Source organism: Anarhichas minor, unplaced genomic scaffold, assembly GCF_050575085.1.
Source record: "Anarhichas minor isolate MPS153535 unplaced genomic scaffold, ASM5057508v1 ptg000018l, whole genome shotgun sequence".
Taxonomy (NCBI): Eukaryota; Metazoa; Chordata; class Actinopteri; order Perciformes; family Anarhichadidae; genus Anarhichas; species Anarhichas minor.
The window spans coordinates 13202501-13217102 of NW_027466464.1; the positions used below are offsets into that span (position 1 = coordinate 13202501).

Below are 14602 nucleotides of genomic sequence, written 5' to 3' on the forward strand. Positions count from 1 at the left end.
AGAGAACATCTTTCATCTTTCCAGCAACCCTCAAATCAAAGAATAAAGAGACTTCATCCACAATTTAGTTGTATTTTTACTTTAACTCACGAGATGCAGGTAACTTGTTTTATACCTAATGTTACTATAATTCATTTAATCTTATTTCCACATGTGCAATTTGTATATACGCTTAGTTGACATCTTATTTTGGAAACCGGATGTTGTCTGACGTTAATCTTTCCGCTAACTTTGCAAAGTCCTTATAGGCGCACTAACAGTCACGTGTCTGCTGAGTTGAGCGCAGTTTTGTCAAAGTGACGTCAGTGAACTCAAACAGTCCTAAATCTGAAATAAAGAGCTTTACATGAGCTACTGAAACAAGGACACGGACATATTTCTAAACATTGTCATCATCACAGGTTTATTATCTAACATGATGAGTCTTTGGACAATGCCACGTAGTAACAACAGAGTAGATCTCTGTGGTCTGTTCCTCTTGCTCTCCCTTTAAAAACACGGTTCTTCTCTTCTTCCTCACTAGAAACGCGCTCTACAACAACAGTCCATGAGCAGTTACCTCTCCTGTGTGGCCCAGTGGGAGCCTCTCATCCCCGGGGAGGTGGACTGGGTTTCTCTCTGTGTCCGCGGGTCCGAACCCAACAGCCTTCATGCACGATGTCTGAACGTTTCCTGCTCCGTCTTTACTTTCACTTCCTCAGACACTCCCCATGCTGCAAGAGGCCACAAGAGGCCACAAGGTGTCGCTGTTGACCAGCAGACAACAAGCTGAGAGATGAACTCCAGACTCTGAACCACGATCCAAACCAGAAGTTATCTTCCAGTTATTATTGGCTTTAGTTTTGTGTTTATTCATTAATCTCTACTGTTATAAATGACGCACATGTTCCTTCAGTTCTCTGCTGACTGAAAGAGTCTGTGATCTCCATATGAACTAAAACAACCAACATGTATATTTATGTATATATATATATATATATATATATATATATATCTACATGATAAGCTCTGCATGGAGGTCTGTGGAAACAGGTCAAACAGTAAAGAGGGTCTTTCTGCTCTTCATGAGGGTTCATGTGTACAACTTGAACACAGTAACAGTTTCCCTCACACGCCTTCCTCGTGTTACTGATAACATGAAGACGTTCACGTACGTGCACGTCCCCACCACACACAGGTGTCCCTTTGTCCCAGTTCTGTCTCAACATGGGAGCGTGCAGGACAAGTGGGCGGACCGGCTGAGTGAGTCTGTTCAGAGGGCAAAGTCTCTCCTCAAGAGCCTCACACAGAGGCAGACACATCACAGACTGATATATCACAGGTTTATATATCACAGTGGATCCAGGCTGCGGACGAGCCGCCGCTAACAGACCCGGCACTGATGGTGTTAGCTGCTCCTGTTGTCGTCGTCGTCGTCTGCTGCTGGGGCCTGGGACCAACCCAGTGGTGGCTGGCACGCTGCCGCTGGGGCCCGGGTACAGCCTGATTGTAGCTGACATGCTACAATCGTTAGCGACCATGTCCGTCACCACCGCCACAACAACAAGCAGGAGAGGGAAATAGTCTCTGATCGCATTCATCACCTTTTCACAACGTTTTGCGCTTCTCAAGCTTTGTAGTAGTGGCCGTCCTTGGGTCCCAGTTGTGTCTTGTGTGGCCGCAGAATTATCGCCCGACTCTGCAGCTCCCCGAAGCTCGTCCCCGCGCTGCTCTCTGTGTTGTGGCTCAAGCTGTGATGATCAAGTCCTCAACCTCAAAGTCCTCAAAGATGAAGAGTTGTGGTGGACATGTTGTCCCACAAAGGGACTCGGTGTGAGAGTTGTCGTGGACATGTTGTCCCACAAAGGGACTCGGTGTGAGAGTTGTGGTGCAGAGACCTTCACGTGTCTTCACAGCGAGTCCTTCTGCTGCTCTGCTCCACAGGAGGCCGTTGAACTGGTACCGGAACATGGAGGCCAACTGGAGGTGGACGTGTTCTCGTCCCGCTGAGAAGGTTCGTCTCACACACACACACACACACACAGGCAATACATATATGAATACATGTACATATAAATACACGTGTGTGTGTGTGTGTGTGTGTGTGTGTGTGTGTGTGTGTGTGTGTGTCAGCTGCTGATGCCGACTCTGATGGTGACGGCCGGTAAAGACCAGGTGCTGCTGCCGGCCTTCTCCAAAGGAATGGAGGACAAGGTGAGCAAAACAAACCCCCCAAAGAACTACTAATCCCACCGTTGTGATGGTAGATTATATTAAATATGGATTATTGTAAATGACTGCAGATGCTGAACCTGAGCAGAGCCCACCTGGAGGAGTGTGGACACTGGACTCAGATGGAGAGGCCGGAGGAGACCAACAGCATCCTGATCTCATGGCTCAATGGAGCCCTGAAGGAGGCCGGAGGCCTCAACGTGGCCCCCAAACTGTGAGGGGGGCGGAGCCAGACACCATGATGATATGAAGTCATAAACATATCAGAAAGAACATAAATCATTGTGAATGCTACGTTGAGCTGCTTTAGACTGTCGATCAGACAAATGAACCATTCATGTGATCTTTAAAGGAAAGAATCATCAATAAGTCAGATATGAACTTCAGATGTTTAGATGTGGAGGAGACGACATGAACACACGAGACACGGACCAGAAGGACTCACATGGTGGATTCTGACAAACTAAATGAGAGAAACACAGAACACGGCTCCAAGATCACTTTATTTGTAAAGTGGAGATTTGACAACTGTGACAATAAAACTCTGTTAAACTCTTTGTTTGATTCTGGAGACATTCCATCGGTCTGCAAACAAAGATGAAGGTTTGTGTGAACTTCTACTGAAACAACGACGTCATGAAGCGTTTGATGGTGAGCTGTAGCTTCTGTTTATTAGCTTAGCATTATGTAGCATTTATCTTTGGTAAAAGACACGTTGATTAAATATGCAGCACACGGACAGAGTCTAAATATTTTGAGGAAAAAGTCAAAATGTTTGACAACATATTTTATATTATAGTTTATCTTGAGACTTAAATGTTCATGTAAATAGTATGAACTTTTCTCTAAAACATGACTAATATTTCAAAATGTTATGACTTCATGCTAAACAATCGTGGAAAAAATATATTAAAAAGTCAAAGTAGACATTTAGATTAAATGTCTGTAATATTAGACAATATTTCAAGAAAAAAACCCAATTAAAGCTGCGAGCAGCGATGAACGGGCCCTCGCAATCTGCAGCGCATCGGGGGTGCCGGAGGGACTCCGGCCTGCGCGTCCGAGAACATCTGCGACCGTCGGACGGCGCGTCTGCGAGCGAGACGTTTTTAATCCCGCGGGGACCGCCTGATGCTGGAAATTATGCTTTGCAAGTAGTCCGATGCTCCCTGTATCCGCTGCCTGGCGCTACAGAACGCGTCCAAACATGCATTTTGTTGCTCTGTGTCAAGTGTAAATGACATGGTGTAAAAGTAATGTAAATCGGAGGTGTTTGTCACAAAACGCAGATTTCCTTTGGCCAGCAGGTGGTGCTGTGAGTATAAGTGAAAATGAGCTTGAGACATCATCAGGCCATGAGTGTTATCAAGCATGTGAAGTTTGGGACTGTTTGGAACAAGTCCAGCTGAGTTACATCAGCTTTTTTCATGGGGAATCACGTAAAGTAGCCGCCCGCTACGGCTAAACGATTCTGTCAAACGTAAAGCTTTTGATAACTTTTAATCACAACGGTCTTGACATTGTACTGACAAGATTTAAAGTGGATCTGATGAAGTCCCTAGGAGGAGTTCATTAAAGTATAGCGACTAGAAATAGGCCAAAATCTATTGAAAAATGACACATAAATGAAACTGGACGACTTCCGGTAGGGTTTAGAGCATGGTGCCAAGAGACTTATATTTAAGTCTCCATAGGATACATCTGCCTACTAAGTTTTATACATGTAGCTCAAACGTAGCGCTGGGGCTGCTGTTTTGAAATATTGTAGGGGGCGCTATAGAGGCAATTTAAAACAGCCAAGCCCAAAACCCATATACACTATTTCTTCCTATGACCTATGACACATGTACAAAGTTCCATGAGTTTTTGAGCATCCCAACCCACTAAACCATCAGCTTCCTTTTTCATGGTGAACGATGCGTCGCCACGGCAACAGCGTTCAACGAAATGCACAATATTTATGGAGATTTATCATCAATGTCTTAAGGCTATCCTTACCAAATTTGACTCGTCAGGTCACCTGGCTAGGAGGTGTAAATAAAAGTATAAAATTTGACATTTCCTTTAGCCAGTAGGAGGCGCTATGAGTTATTGAGGTTTTTTCAACTGAAGTATGTTCAAACTTGAAGTAGCATCATGTATAAGAATTTTTGTGCAGATTGGATAATGTACCTTTGAGTTATAACAACTTGTATTTTCATAAACAATGAGGCAAAATGGCCGCCACGCCACGTCCAGGTTCTACGACGAAAACTGTCGATTTTGACAACTTTTAATCACAAAGGTCTTAAGAGCATCCTGACCAAAGGAGATGTTGATCGCATAAATTCTCTAGGAGTTCGTTAAAATACGAAGGCTGAAATCTGCAAAAAGTGACAAAAAGCACAACTTCGTGGGTTTACTGTAGCGCCCCCTAGTGGGTGAATGCAAAACAATTCTCAGGGTATGTTACAGGATGCGATGCTGCAAATATTGTAATTTTAGGACAAACGGTTGAGAAGTTATGTGTATTGATATTAAACCACGCCCCTAAGAAGTTTATTGGTTCATATCTTATAAACACTAAGAGCTATCAAAAAGCTTTTGCTAAATTATGATGATCTAGATCAGGGGTCGGGAACCTTTTTGACTCAGAGAGCCATGAAAGCAAAATATTTGGAAATTTATTTCAGTGAGAGCCATATAATATATTTTAAGACTGAATTCAACTAAATGTGAGTATAATAAGCCTCTGAATTTATTGTTTTTAATAATGTTGTTGTAATACTCACAATTAATGCGACTTCTGCCGCTTTACATTCGACCGTTTCATCGATGCAATTTTGTCATTGCAAATTAAGCACACCGCAGAACCTGCTCTCTCCACAAAGGCAAATTCTTCAGTCCATTCGTCCTGAAATGTACGATACTCCTCATCCTTTTTTCTTTTCGCCATCTTCTTCGTCGAAGGGTTAGCTTTGAGCTAACGACCGAGAACACTGAGTCAAAAGGGGGCGTTTACCTGTTTACCCAGCAACGGCCAACGTCAGCTATTATCATCCAATAAAAATAATGGACAATTGCTCCTGCAGCCAACTGCAGCCCTGAACAGGACATGAGCAGTGGAAAATCGATGGATGGATTAAAACAAGTGATAATATTTTATGTTTTATCTGAAAAGCCGAAATCTGCGAGCCAGATGCAATCATCAAAAGAGCCACACCTGGCTCGCGAGCCATAGGTTCCCGACCCCTGATCTAGATCCAATAAGTATACACATCAAATTTGGTAGCAATCGGAACTAGCATGTAGGAGCAGCTTGCACAAATGGGTTTTTCACTAAATTCAATATGGCGGAAAATCTAAGTAGGCGGAGCTTAGGGGTCTGAGAGGCTTTTTTTTAGATCTGGCGGATTTGGACATGTGTGTAGAATTTCAAGTAAATCGGACATACTGGCCGAGGGGCGTCGCCGGTCCGATTTGTAGGGGGCGCTAGAGAGCCATTTTTTTTACACACAAATATGCAAATTAATCTACACCAGACCTGACAGGGGTGCAAAATTGGTGAGTTTTCATGGATGGCAAGTACCCCTACAAGCTCCATCCCCAGAAAAATAAAAATCAGAAGAATAATACCCCTTACAATATCAATAGGGCCTTCGCAGGCCCGACGTTGTCGGTCGCTCGGGCCCTAAATATGATCTCTTCATCTCATAACCATCTTCTTGGACTCCTGCACAGTGTCGCCCTCCTGTGGTCACAAGGAGAAGTGTTCACAGCTTCTTCTCCTTAAACAGCTTCTTCCAGGCCGGCATGATGTGCTCGTAGATCCTCTCCATCTGAAACACAAACAGCCTCAATGATGCTCATCTGGCTTCTCTTTAAAGTCAACATTTGAACGACGCTTTAAGTTAAACAAGTTCTGTTAAATGTTAGATATAAGAGGGCCCTCTGGCTGAGGCCCGACGACACCGCCAGAACCAGGGTGACCGTCTTGATCAGCAGGGTCCATTTCCCCAAGTAGCCCCGGATGATGAAGCCGCTGAGGATCGTCTTGATCTGCAAAACAAACACACAACTGTTGGAGCCTGTCGGAGAGCTGCGTGACCCGTCGTCAGCGCTTCTCTCACCTCTGGGATTCCTGAACCGCAGGCGTACGGAGCGAACACTCGCACCAGCGACACCGCCAGGAAGGAGAACAGCAGCGCCCACAGAACGTACAGGAAGTAGTTCAACACGTACGCCCCCGCTCCCTGAAAGAGACCAAACACACATCGATCCTCTCTCCGCCCGTCAAACGCTGCTCCACAGTGAGACTTCTCTACAAACGTGTGCTTCCTCGTGTTCCCGCGGTCTGACCTCGGCGTGGCCCGTCATCAGCTCGGCCCATTTCTGCCACTGAGGACACTCGTCCCGGTCGTCCAAAGTCGTCTCGTTGGACGTCCGGCAGCGCTGCTCGTGGCTGTAATAGAAGGCCGTCAGACACACGCCTTCCTTCAGGTCGGTCATCCAGTCCACCGCCAGGTCGATCACTCCGGCCAGCGTGCCTGCAGAAGACACAACGTTCCCCAGTGAGACGTGATGTTTTGAGAGGAATCTGTTGGGGAACGTTCCGCGTCCTGGTCCCTCCTGACTCTGGTCCTGGTCCTGGTCCTGGTCCTGGTCCCGTGTCTCTGGACTTCTCCCTCAGCCAGTCGATGGTGTGGAAGTCTTCATACGTGCCCACGTCAGGAAAAGGCTCGTCCAGGAAATCCATCAAGTTTCCAGCTCCGTTCATCTCCTCTGTGGGCGTGGCACTGCTTGCCACGCCCACTTGTCGTCCTCTTGTTGTTGTTTATGTTTCTTGTAATTAAATAATAAATAACAATGGAAGCCACCGTCGGAGCACAACTCTGCAGCGTGACACTGATGCTGAACAGCAGCTTTAAACAGTCTCACGGTTCATGAACAACACAACAGCTGCAGAAGAAGACACAGCTGAACGCTGCAGACACGGCTAGCTGTGTTAGCATGTAAAGCTAACGCTATATCCGTCAGTTAGCTCCATAAAGTCGTCTTCTTACCGTCACCAGGCTCCATGTTACAGTCCATCCTGACGACTACAGGTGGAGAATGTGTCCTTTGAACTAGTACCGTGTTTAATGTCGGCTACGTTTCACATTTTAGCTTAAATATACAGAGAAAAGAGGCGTTAAACGTCAAGAAATAAACAGACGGCGTCATAGACTGCTTTTCCCACAATGCACCTGTTCAGCCTCACGCTGACGTTGTAGATCGTCTATTGTAAAGATGGTGTGATGGACAGAGGTAGAAGAACTACTCAGATCATTTACTATGTACCTCTGAGCTGTAGTACAGTATAAAGTACAATATGTACCTCTGATATGTAGTACAGTATAAAGTACTATATATACCTCTGAGCTGTAGTACAGTATAAAGTGCAATATGTACCTCTGAGATGTAGTACAGTATAAAGTACAATATGTACCTCTGATATGTAGTACAGTATAAAGTACTATATGTACCTCTGATATGTAGTACAGTATAAAGTACAATATGTACCTCTGAGATGTAGTACAGTATAAAGTACAACATGTACCTCTGAGGTGTTGTACAGTATAAAGTACAATATGTACTTCTGTGGTGTAGTACAGTATAAAGTACTATATGTACTTCTGAGGTGTAGTACAGTATAAAGTACAATATGTACCTCTGATATGTAGTACTGTATACAGTACTGTTGGAGCTATTTATTTGATATTGTATTTTGTTATTTCATTTATAAGTAGTATTGTTTAATTATTGTAGATGTTTTGTATATTAAGATTATTTTTCTCTTTAATAGCAATTTGTTTAGTTATATTGTTTTTTGGGTAATTACTGTGGGCACCTGTTGCTATATATATGAGTAGAAGGATAGGACCAGCATGCACCGGGGTGGGCGTATAGTTTTTACCAGCATATCACATCACAGGAGAGACAGCACGACAGGAGTTTTGTTAGTTCGTTTGTTTGTTCGTTTGTTTGCTTTATTCAATAAACACAAAAATCGGAATCCTGCATGGACAATCCACTCTCTTCTGGCTGCGTAAAAATACCGACCACGGTGCATCAGTGGCGTTTGAGTATTGTTTGTTTAAGTTGGATGAAGTCGACAAATGGCCACTACATAAAGTAAAAACTACGCCCTTGGACTCAAAGGACCGATCCCTCATCGTTGGACATTGGATCGTTTTGGATTTCGTATGGATGATCAAAGAGGATTGTTTCATTCATCACTCTTGGATTCAACGTCAGCGGGACAACTGCTTTGGAGCGGATCAACAAAGCGCTGAAACATCTCAGAAGAAACGGGTACGTGATACGACTGCCGTATAGGAAGACGGTGAAACGAGTGGAGTTTAAAAGTCCGTATTCACAGTGATGTACATGCTTCTGGATGTTTAAACCTGACTGCGTTGAATCGCTACAAATGAACATTGCGCAACACCCGCGCACCACTATCGGCGGCTTTCATTCATTAAAAAACCCGACTTCAGTGTGTGTGTGGTGAATTGGACCTGATCGGCCTGTTAGCACCTTTGCTGTTTTTTGCTGCACTTTACCTGCATTCACGTCCGACGGATTTGATTGATGTGCGACAAGCAGTTTGGAAGAAGTGTTCAAAATGTCTGACGTTCAGTCGAAGGATGTTGAAACGCCTTCAGCAAGAAGAGACATTAAAATGACTTCTAAAGGCTTGGAGTTCTACACGGAAATGTACCAGCAAAAAAGGACTGCAAAATGCAAACAAGCCAAAAAGTGTTTGAGAAACATAAGTGCATTAATGACTTCCAATGAAAATGTAAATTCAGTGAATGCTGAGCTTTCTACGTTCATCAAGTGTTACCAAGATGCAAATGACATGCATACATCTTTTGTGAGCTTACCTTTACCTCAAGATGAAGTTACAAGGCAAAATCAGTACTTCAAAGAAAAAATGACAATGTTCTGTGACTTCACTGAAAAGGTAAACAGCTGGCTGTCTGAAATGGGTCACCCATATGTGCAGCCAAATAAAGACTCTCTCGACAACCAAAGTGTTGCAGATGAAATAAACCCTGAAGATAGTGCTTCTAATGTGTCAAGTGTAAAGAGGACATCTGTAAAGACACATTCCCAGCTATCACGGATTTCATCAACATCATCTGCACGCATTAGAGCTGAGGCCGACAAGGCAGCACTGACGGAGCGTGTTGCTGCTCTAAAAAGGAAACATTTAATAGAAGCTCAAGAGGAAATGTTGGAGAGAGAAAAGGAAAAGTTGAAGAAAGAAACTGATAAGTTGAAGAGAGAAAAGGAACAATTGGAACTTGAAACGGAATTGGCAGCTACAAATGCAAAGCTTCATGTCTTGGAAATCAATTCATCCCAGCGTGGCTCAAAATGTTCGGACAGAATGAACTCTTATTTTGAAAGGAACAAATCCAAAGAAGCAAGACAATTGAATCCCCATGCCTACACCTTTGTTCCTGTTAAAGTGGATGCTATTTCTGTGTCTGATCCCATAACACAACCACAAGTTGTTAGGCCTAAACAAAGGTCAAACACACAAATTGATGAGATGCTATTAAAGACTGATGCTCCAGTTCAAGCAACACAAACTGTGAATGAAAATCAAGCAGGACTTGTGCAATCTCAACCCCATCAGAATGACATTGTAAATGTGATGCAAAGACAAAATGACATCGCTGCTCTGCTGGTCCAGCAAAATCTGTGCTCTGTCCTTCCTGTAAGAAATATTCCTGTGTTTGATGGAGACCCTCTTCAGTACAGGTCTTTCATCAGAGCTTTTGAAAATGGAGTGGAGGAGAAGACAACTAATTGGAGTGACTGTTTACACTTTCTCGAACAATACACCAGGGGGCAACCAAGAGACTTGGTGTGCAGTTGTCAACATCTACCTTCAGATCAGGGATACCACCGAGCCAAAAATCTTCTAGCAGAGCACTTTGGAAACGAATACAAAATTGCATCTGCGTATATGGAAAAGATTCTCAGCTGGACGCCTGTTAAAAGTGAAGATATTAAAGCATTGCAATCTTTTTCCCTGTTTCTTCGAGGATGCTCAAATCTAACAGAGCAAATGATGCATATGAAGGAACTGGACCTACCATCTAATATGAGGAGCATCATCTTGAAACTTCCTTATAAATTAAGGGAACGGTGGAGAAATGTTGCTTGTGATCTGCAAGAGCGAAGTGGCCAGAGAGCACTGTTTAAGGATCTTGTTGCTTTCATTGAAAAACAAGTCAGAATTGCCTCAGATCCACTTTTTGGCAACATTCAGGACTCTCAACCTACCAACTTGAAGGTCCCCAACGTTAGTCACTTGAAGCAAAGGAAAAAAGGAAGCAGCTTTGCCACCAACGTTACTGCAGTAAAAGAAGGAGTCATCACTCAGTACACAGGAAACAAGACTAAGTCTTCCTCTAACAACTGTCTGTTTTGTACACAAAGTTGTCACTCATTGGATAAATGCTCACAGTTTAAAGTGAAAGGACATCGTGATAAAATAAACTTTATCAAGGAACAGGGTATTTGTTTTGGTTGCCTGAAAGTAGGCCACACAAGCAAAGACTGCAGGAGTCGTTTGGATTGCAATGTGTGTCACCAAAAGCACCCAGGAGTCCTTCACATAGAGTGGCAAGATAAAAGAACAACCTTTCAACAAGCCCAACAGTCTGTGAGCCCTCCAAGTGTCTCAACCACCATGACTCAGACCTGCGGCCATATTGGGGCTGGTTATGAAGATAATTCCATCTTTTCTATTGTCGCTGTCAAAATCAAGAGCCAGAGGGGTAACAAAACGGTGCAGACATATGCCTTCTTGGATCCAGGGAGTTCCGGCACATTCTGTACAGAGAACTTGGCAAGAAAACTGAACTTGAAGGGTAAAAAGACCAGTATTCTGCTGAGAACAATGAGTCAAAAGAAGATTGTAAATGCACATATTCTGTCAGGTCTTGAAGTGTCTGGTATGAGCACAAATGATTTCATTGAGTTACCTGATGTTCTAACTCAAAAGAGCATGCCTGTTTCTATACTCAACGTTCCACGAGAGGAGGATCTTGATCAATGGTCTTATCTCAAGGATGTTAAGCTCCACGACATTGACGCAAGTGTTGAGCTACTAATTGGAACTGATGCTCCAAAAGTGATGGAGCCTTGGGAGCTGATAAACAGCCAGGATGAAGGACCTTATGCGGTCAGAACCAGAGTTGGTTGGGTCATTAATGGTCCACTTCGCGGCGGAAGCAGTAGGAGTAAGAGTGGCTGCCCTGCTGTAACAGCCAACCGAATATCTGTGGAACATCTGCAAGGAATGCTGGTTAAACAGTATAACCATGACTTTAATGAGAGATCAGAGGAGCAGATTGAAATGTCCAGAGAAGACATCAAGTTCATGAATGTTATGAGCAACACAACAGTATTAACTGGAGACCATTACTGTATTGACTTACCTTTCAGACAGGAACATTCTGTCTTGCCTAACAATCGCTGTGTTGCAGAACAGCGCCTCCGAAGCCTGAAAAGAAAATTTGTCAAGAATGTTCCATTTAAGGAGGAATACACCGCATTCCTAAACAACATGATAACTCGAGGATATGCCGAGATGGTACCTGCTGATCAACTCGAACAAAGTGATGGAGAGGTGTGGTATATCCCTCATCATGGAGTCTATCATCCCAGAAAAGGCAAACTGAGAGTTGTTTTTGATTGTGGAGCAACTTTTAAAGGGACATCACTGAACTGCCAGCTCTTGCAGGGACCTGATCTTACTAACACTCTTATTGGAGTCCTCGTCCGATTTAGGCAAGAGCCCGTTGCAGTAATGGCCGACATCCAAGCCATGTTTCATCAAGTTCATGTCTCAGAAAAGCACATCAACTTTCTCCGCTTCCTCTGGTGGTCTGATGGTGACACTGCACAGTCTCCACTGGAGTATCGGATGAAAGTACATCTGTTCGGAGCTGTATCCTCACCAAGTTGTGCAAATTATGCTTTGAGGAGAACTGCAGATGATAATGTCCAACATTTCCCTCCAGAAGTGACAAATACAGTCAGACATAATTTTTATGTGGATGACTGCCTGAAATCCATGGCGTCAGAGGAGGAGGCACTGCAAATGATCAAAGATTTGAATGCTCTCTGTCATAAAGGAGGATTCAATCTTTCAAGATGGATCAGCAACAGCCGCACAGTGCTGCTGTCAATCGCTGAGGACAAAAGACCAAAAGAAATGGTGGAACTGGATTTGGATACAGACCAACTTCCAATGGAGCGAGCACTAGGACTAGAGTGGTGCATTGAAACTGACAAGTTCAAGTTCAGGACATCATTACAAGAACAGCCAAACACCAGAAGAGGCATTTTGTCAGTGGTCAGCTCACTTTATGACCCTTTGGGATTTCTAGCCCCATTCAGTATGCCAGCCAAGCTGTTACTGCAGGAGCTTTGTAGGAGAAACCTGGGGTGGGATGATGCTATTCCCCAGTCTTTCTCTGAACAATGGTCTAATTGGCTTGAGGACCTGAAAAGGATGTCTGAGTTCAAAGTGGACCGCTGTATTAAACCCAGAGACTTTGGAGAACCTGCTACAGCACAACTTCACCATTTTTCGGATGCCAGTCAAGTTGGCTATGGAACTGTGTCTTATGTGAGATTGGAAACTGATGATAAAGTACATGTTGCATTTCTCTTGGGAAAGGCCAGAGTTGCTCCACTAAAGCAGACCACAATTCCTCGACTGGAACTTACAGCCGCAGTTCTTGCTGTTCGTGTGGATAAAATGCTTCGGAAAGAGTTGCAACTCAAGCTGGAGAAGTCGGTCTTCTGGACGGACAGCACAACAGTCCTTAAGTATATCTCTAGTGAAACCAGACGATTCCACACTTTTGTGGCAAACAGAACCTCTTTCATCAGAGAAGCAGCAGATGTGGATCAGTGGAGATATGTGGGTTCCAAGGAGAATCCAGCAGATGAAGCATCAAGAGGAATGAGAGCTGAGGATTTCCTGAAAAGCAGGAGATGGATAAATGGACCTGAGTTTCTCTATCATTCAAAGAAGGAGTGGCCTAAACTGGATGTGAAGCTTGATGTGATTTCTGCAGATGACCCAGAGGTCAAAAGGGACTTAATGGTAAATGCTATCATCAAGGATTTGGAAAATGCCACCAACCACCTGATCTACTATTTTTCATCTTGGACTAGACTAAAAACATCTGTCGCTTGGTTTCTGAAGGTCAAGGAACTTCTCCTGTTATTGGGACAGAAGAGAAAGGAGTTTTGTGCTTCTGCAGGCATCAGGAAAGATAATCTGAAGAATCAGGAGCATGAAGTGGAAAGAAAAGTTCAAAGCTTTAAAGCCACACTCAAAGGACAAAGCCTAACACCTGAAGATCTTGCTAAGGCAGAGCAGTCAATCATTCAATATGTACAACGACACAAGTTCAAAGCTGAAATTGCCTCACTGAAAGGATGCTTTAAAAACGTCCCCAAAGAAAGTCCGCTGTACAAACTGGACCCAGTAATGGATGATGAAATCCTCAGAGTTGGTGGTCGGCTAAGTAAAGCAGCACTGCCAGCAGAATTCAAACATCCAGTCATTTTGTCCAAAGACCTGCATGTATCCACGCTGATTTTGCGCCATATCCATCATCAGCTGGGACATGCTGGAAGAAATCACATGCTGTCAAGGTCACGGCAAAAGTACTGGATCATTAATGCAAACTCTGCTGCCAGGAAAGTCATATCTGATTGTGTTGTTTGTAGACGCAACAGAGGAAAGCTTGGTGAACAGAAGATGGCAGACTTGCCGGAGGAGAGAGTGCTGCCTGATAAAGCTCCTTTTACAAATGTTGGAGTTGACTATTTTGGACCCATCAATGTTAAAAGAGGTAGAAGTCTTCTGAAGAGATATGGAGTGCTTTTCACCTGTCTTACCAGTCGTGCTGTGCACTTGGAAGTGGCATATACACTGGACACAGACTCCTGTATAAATGCAGTACGAAGGTTCATCTGTAGACGAGGTGCAGTCTCCACTATCAGGTCTGATAATGGCACAAACTTTGTTGGAGCCAACCGAGAGCTGAAGGAAAGTCTGGCTGTTTTGAATCATGGCAAAATTCAAAGGGCTTTGGTCCAGGATGGCATAAAATGGAACTTTAACACACCAGCAGCTTCCCATCAAGGCGGCATCTGGGAGCGCCTGATTCGTTCCGTGAAAGGTGTTCTCACCTCAGTGCTTCAACAGCAAATTCTGGACGATGAAGGACTCCAGACTATTTTCTGTGAGGTTGAAGCAATTCTAAATGACAGACCCATCACAAAAGTCTCAGATGACCCAGATGACCTCGAAGCTCTCACACCA

General features: G+C 44.0%; 3 protein-coding genes across 3 annotated transcripts in view; 1 reads left to right on the forward strand and 2 right to left on the reverse strand.

Moving 5' to 3' along the window:
* LOC142953069 (uncharacterized) overlaps positions 1–2549 on the reverse strand; it is a 15528-nt gene extending 12979 nt beyond the window's left edge. The window contains exon 1 of the mRNA XM_076095138.1: positions 560–2549. The gene's annotated coding sequence lies outside the window, so the exon portion shown is untranslated. The remainder of the gene's footprint in view (positions 1–559) is intronic.
* On the forward strand, positions 1326–2768 carry LOC142952792 (bifunctional epoxide hydrolase 2-like). Its single transcript, XM_076094735.1, has 3 exons — positions 1326–1993; positions 2113–2193; positions 2283–2768. The coding sequence occupies exons 1-3, from the start codon at positions 1949–1951 to the stop codon at positions 2427–2429; spliced, it is 273 nt and encodes a 90-aa protein (XP_075950850.1). The 5' UTR covers positions 1326–1948; the 3' UTR covers positions 2430–2768.
* On the reverse strand, positions 2697–7434 carry LOC142952791 (H(+)/Cl(-) exchange transporter 4-like). Its single transcript, XM_076094734.1, has 4 exons — positions 7254–7434; positions 6550–6737; positions 6321–6443; positions 2697–6249 (listed from the first exon to the last, which is right to left on the reverse strand). Exons 1-4 carry the CDS (start codon positions 7279–7281, stop codon positions 6097–6099), a joined length of 492 nt encoding a protein of 163 aa, XP_075950849.1. The 5' UTR covers positions 7282–7434; the 3' UTR covers positions 2697–6096.
* Between the last annotated feature and the right edge of the window lie 7168 nt (positions 7435–14602).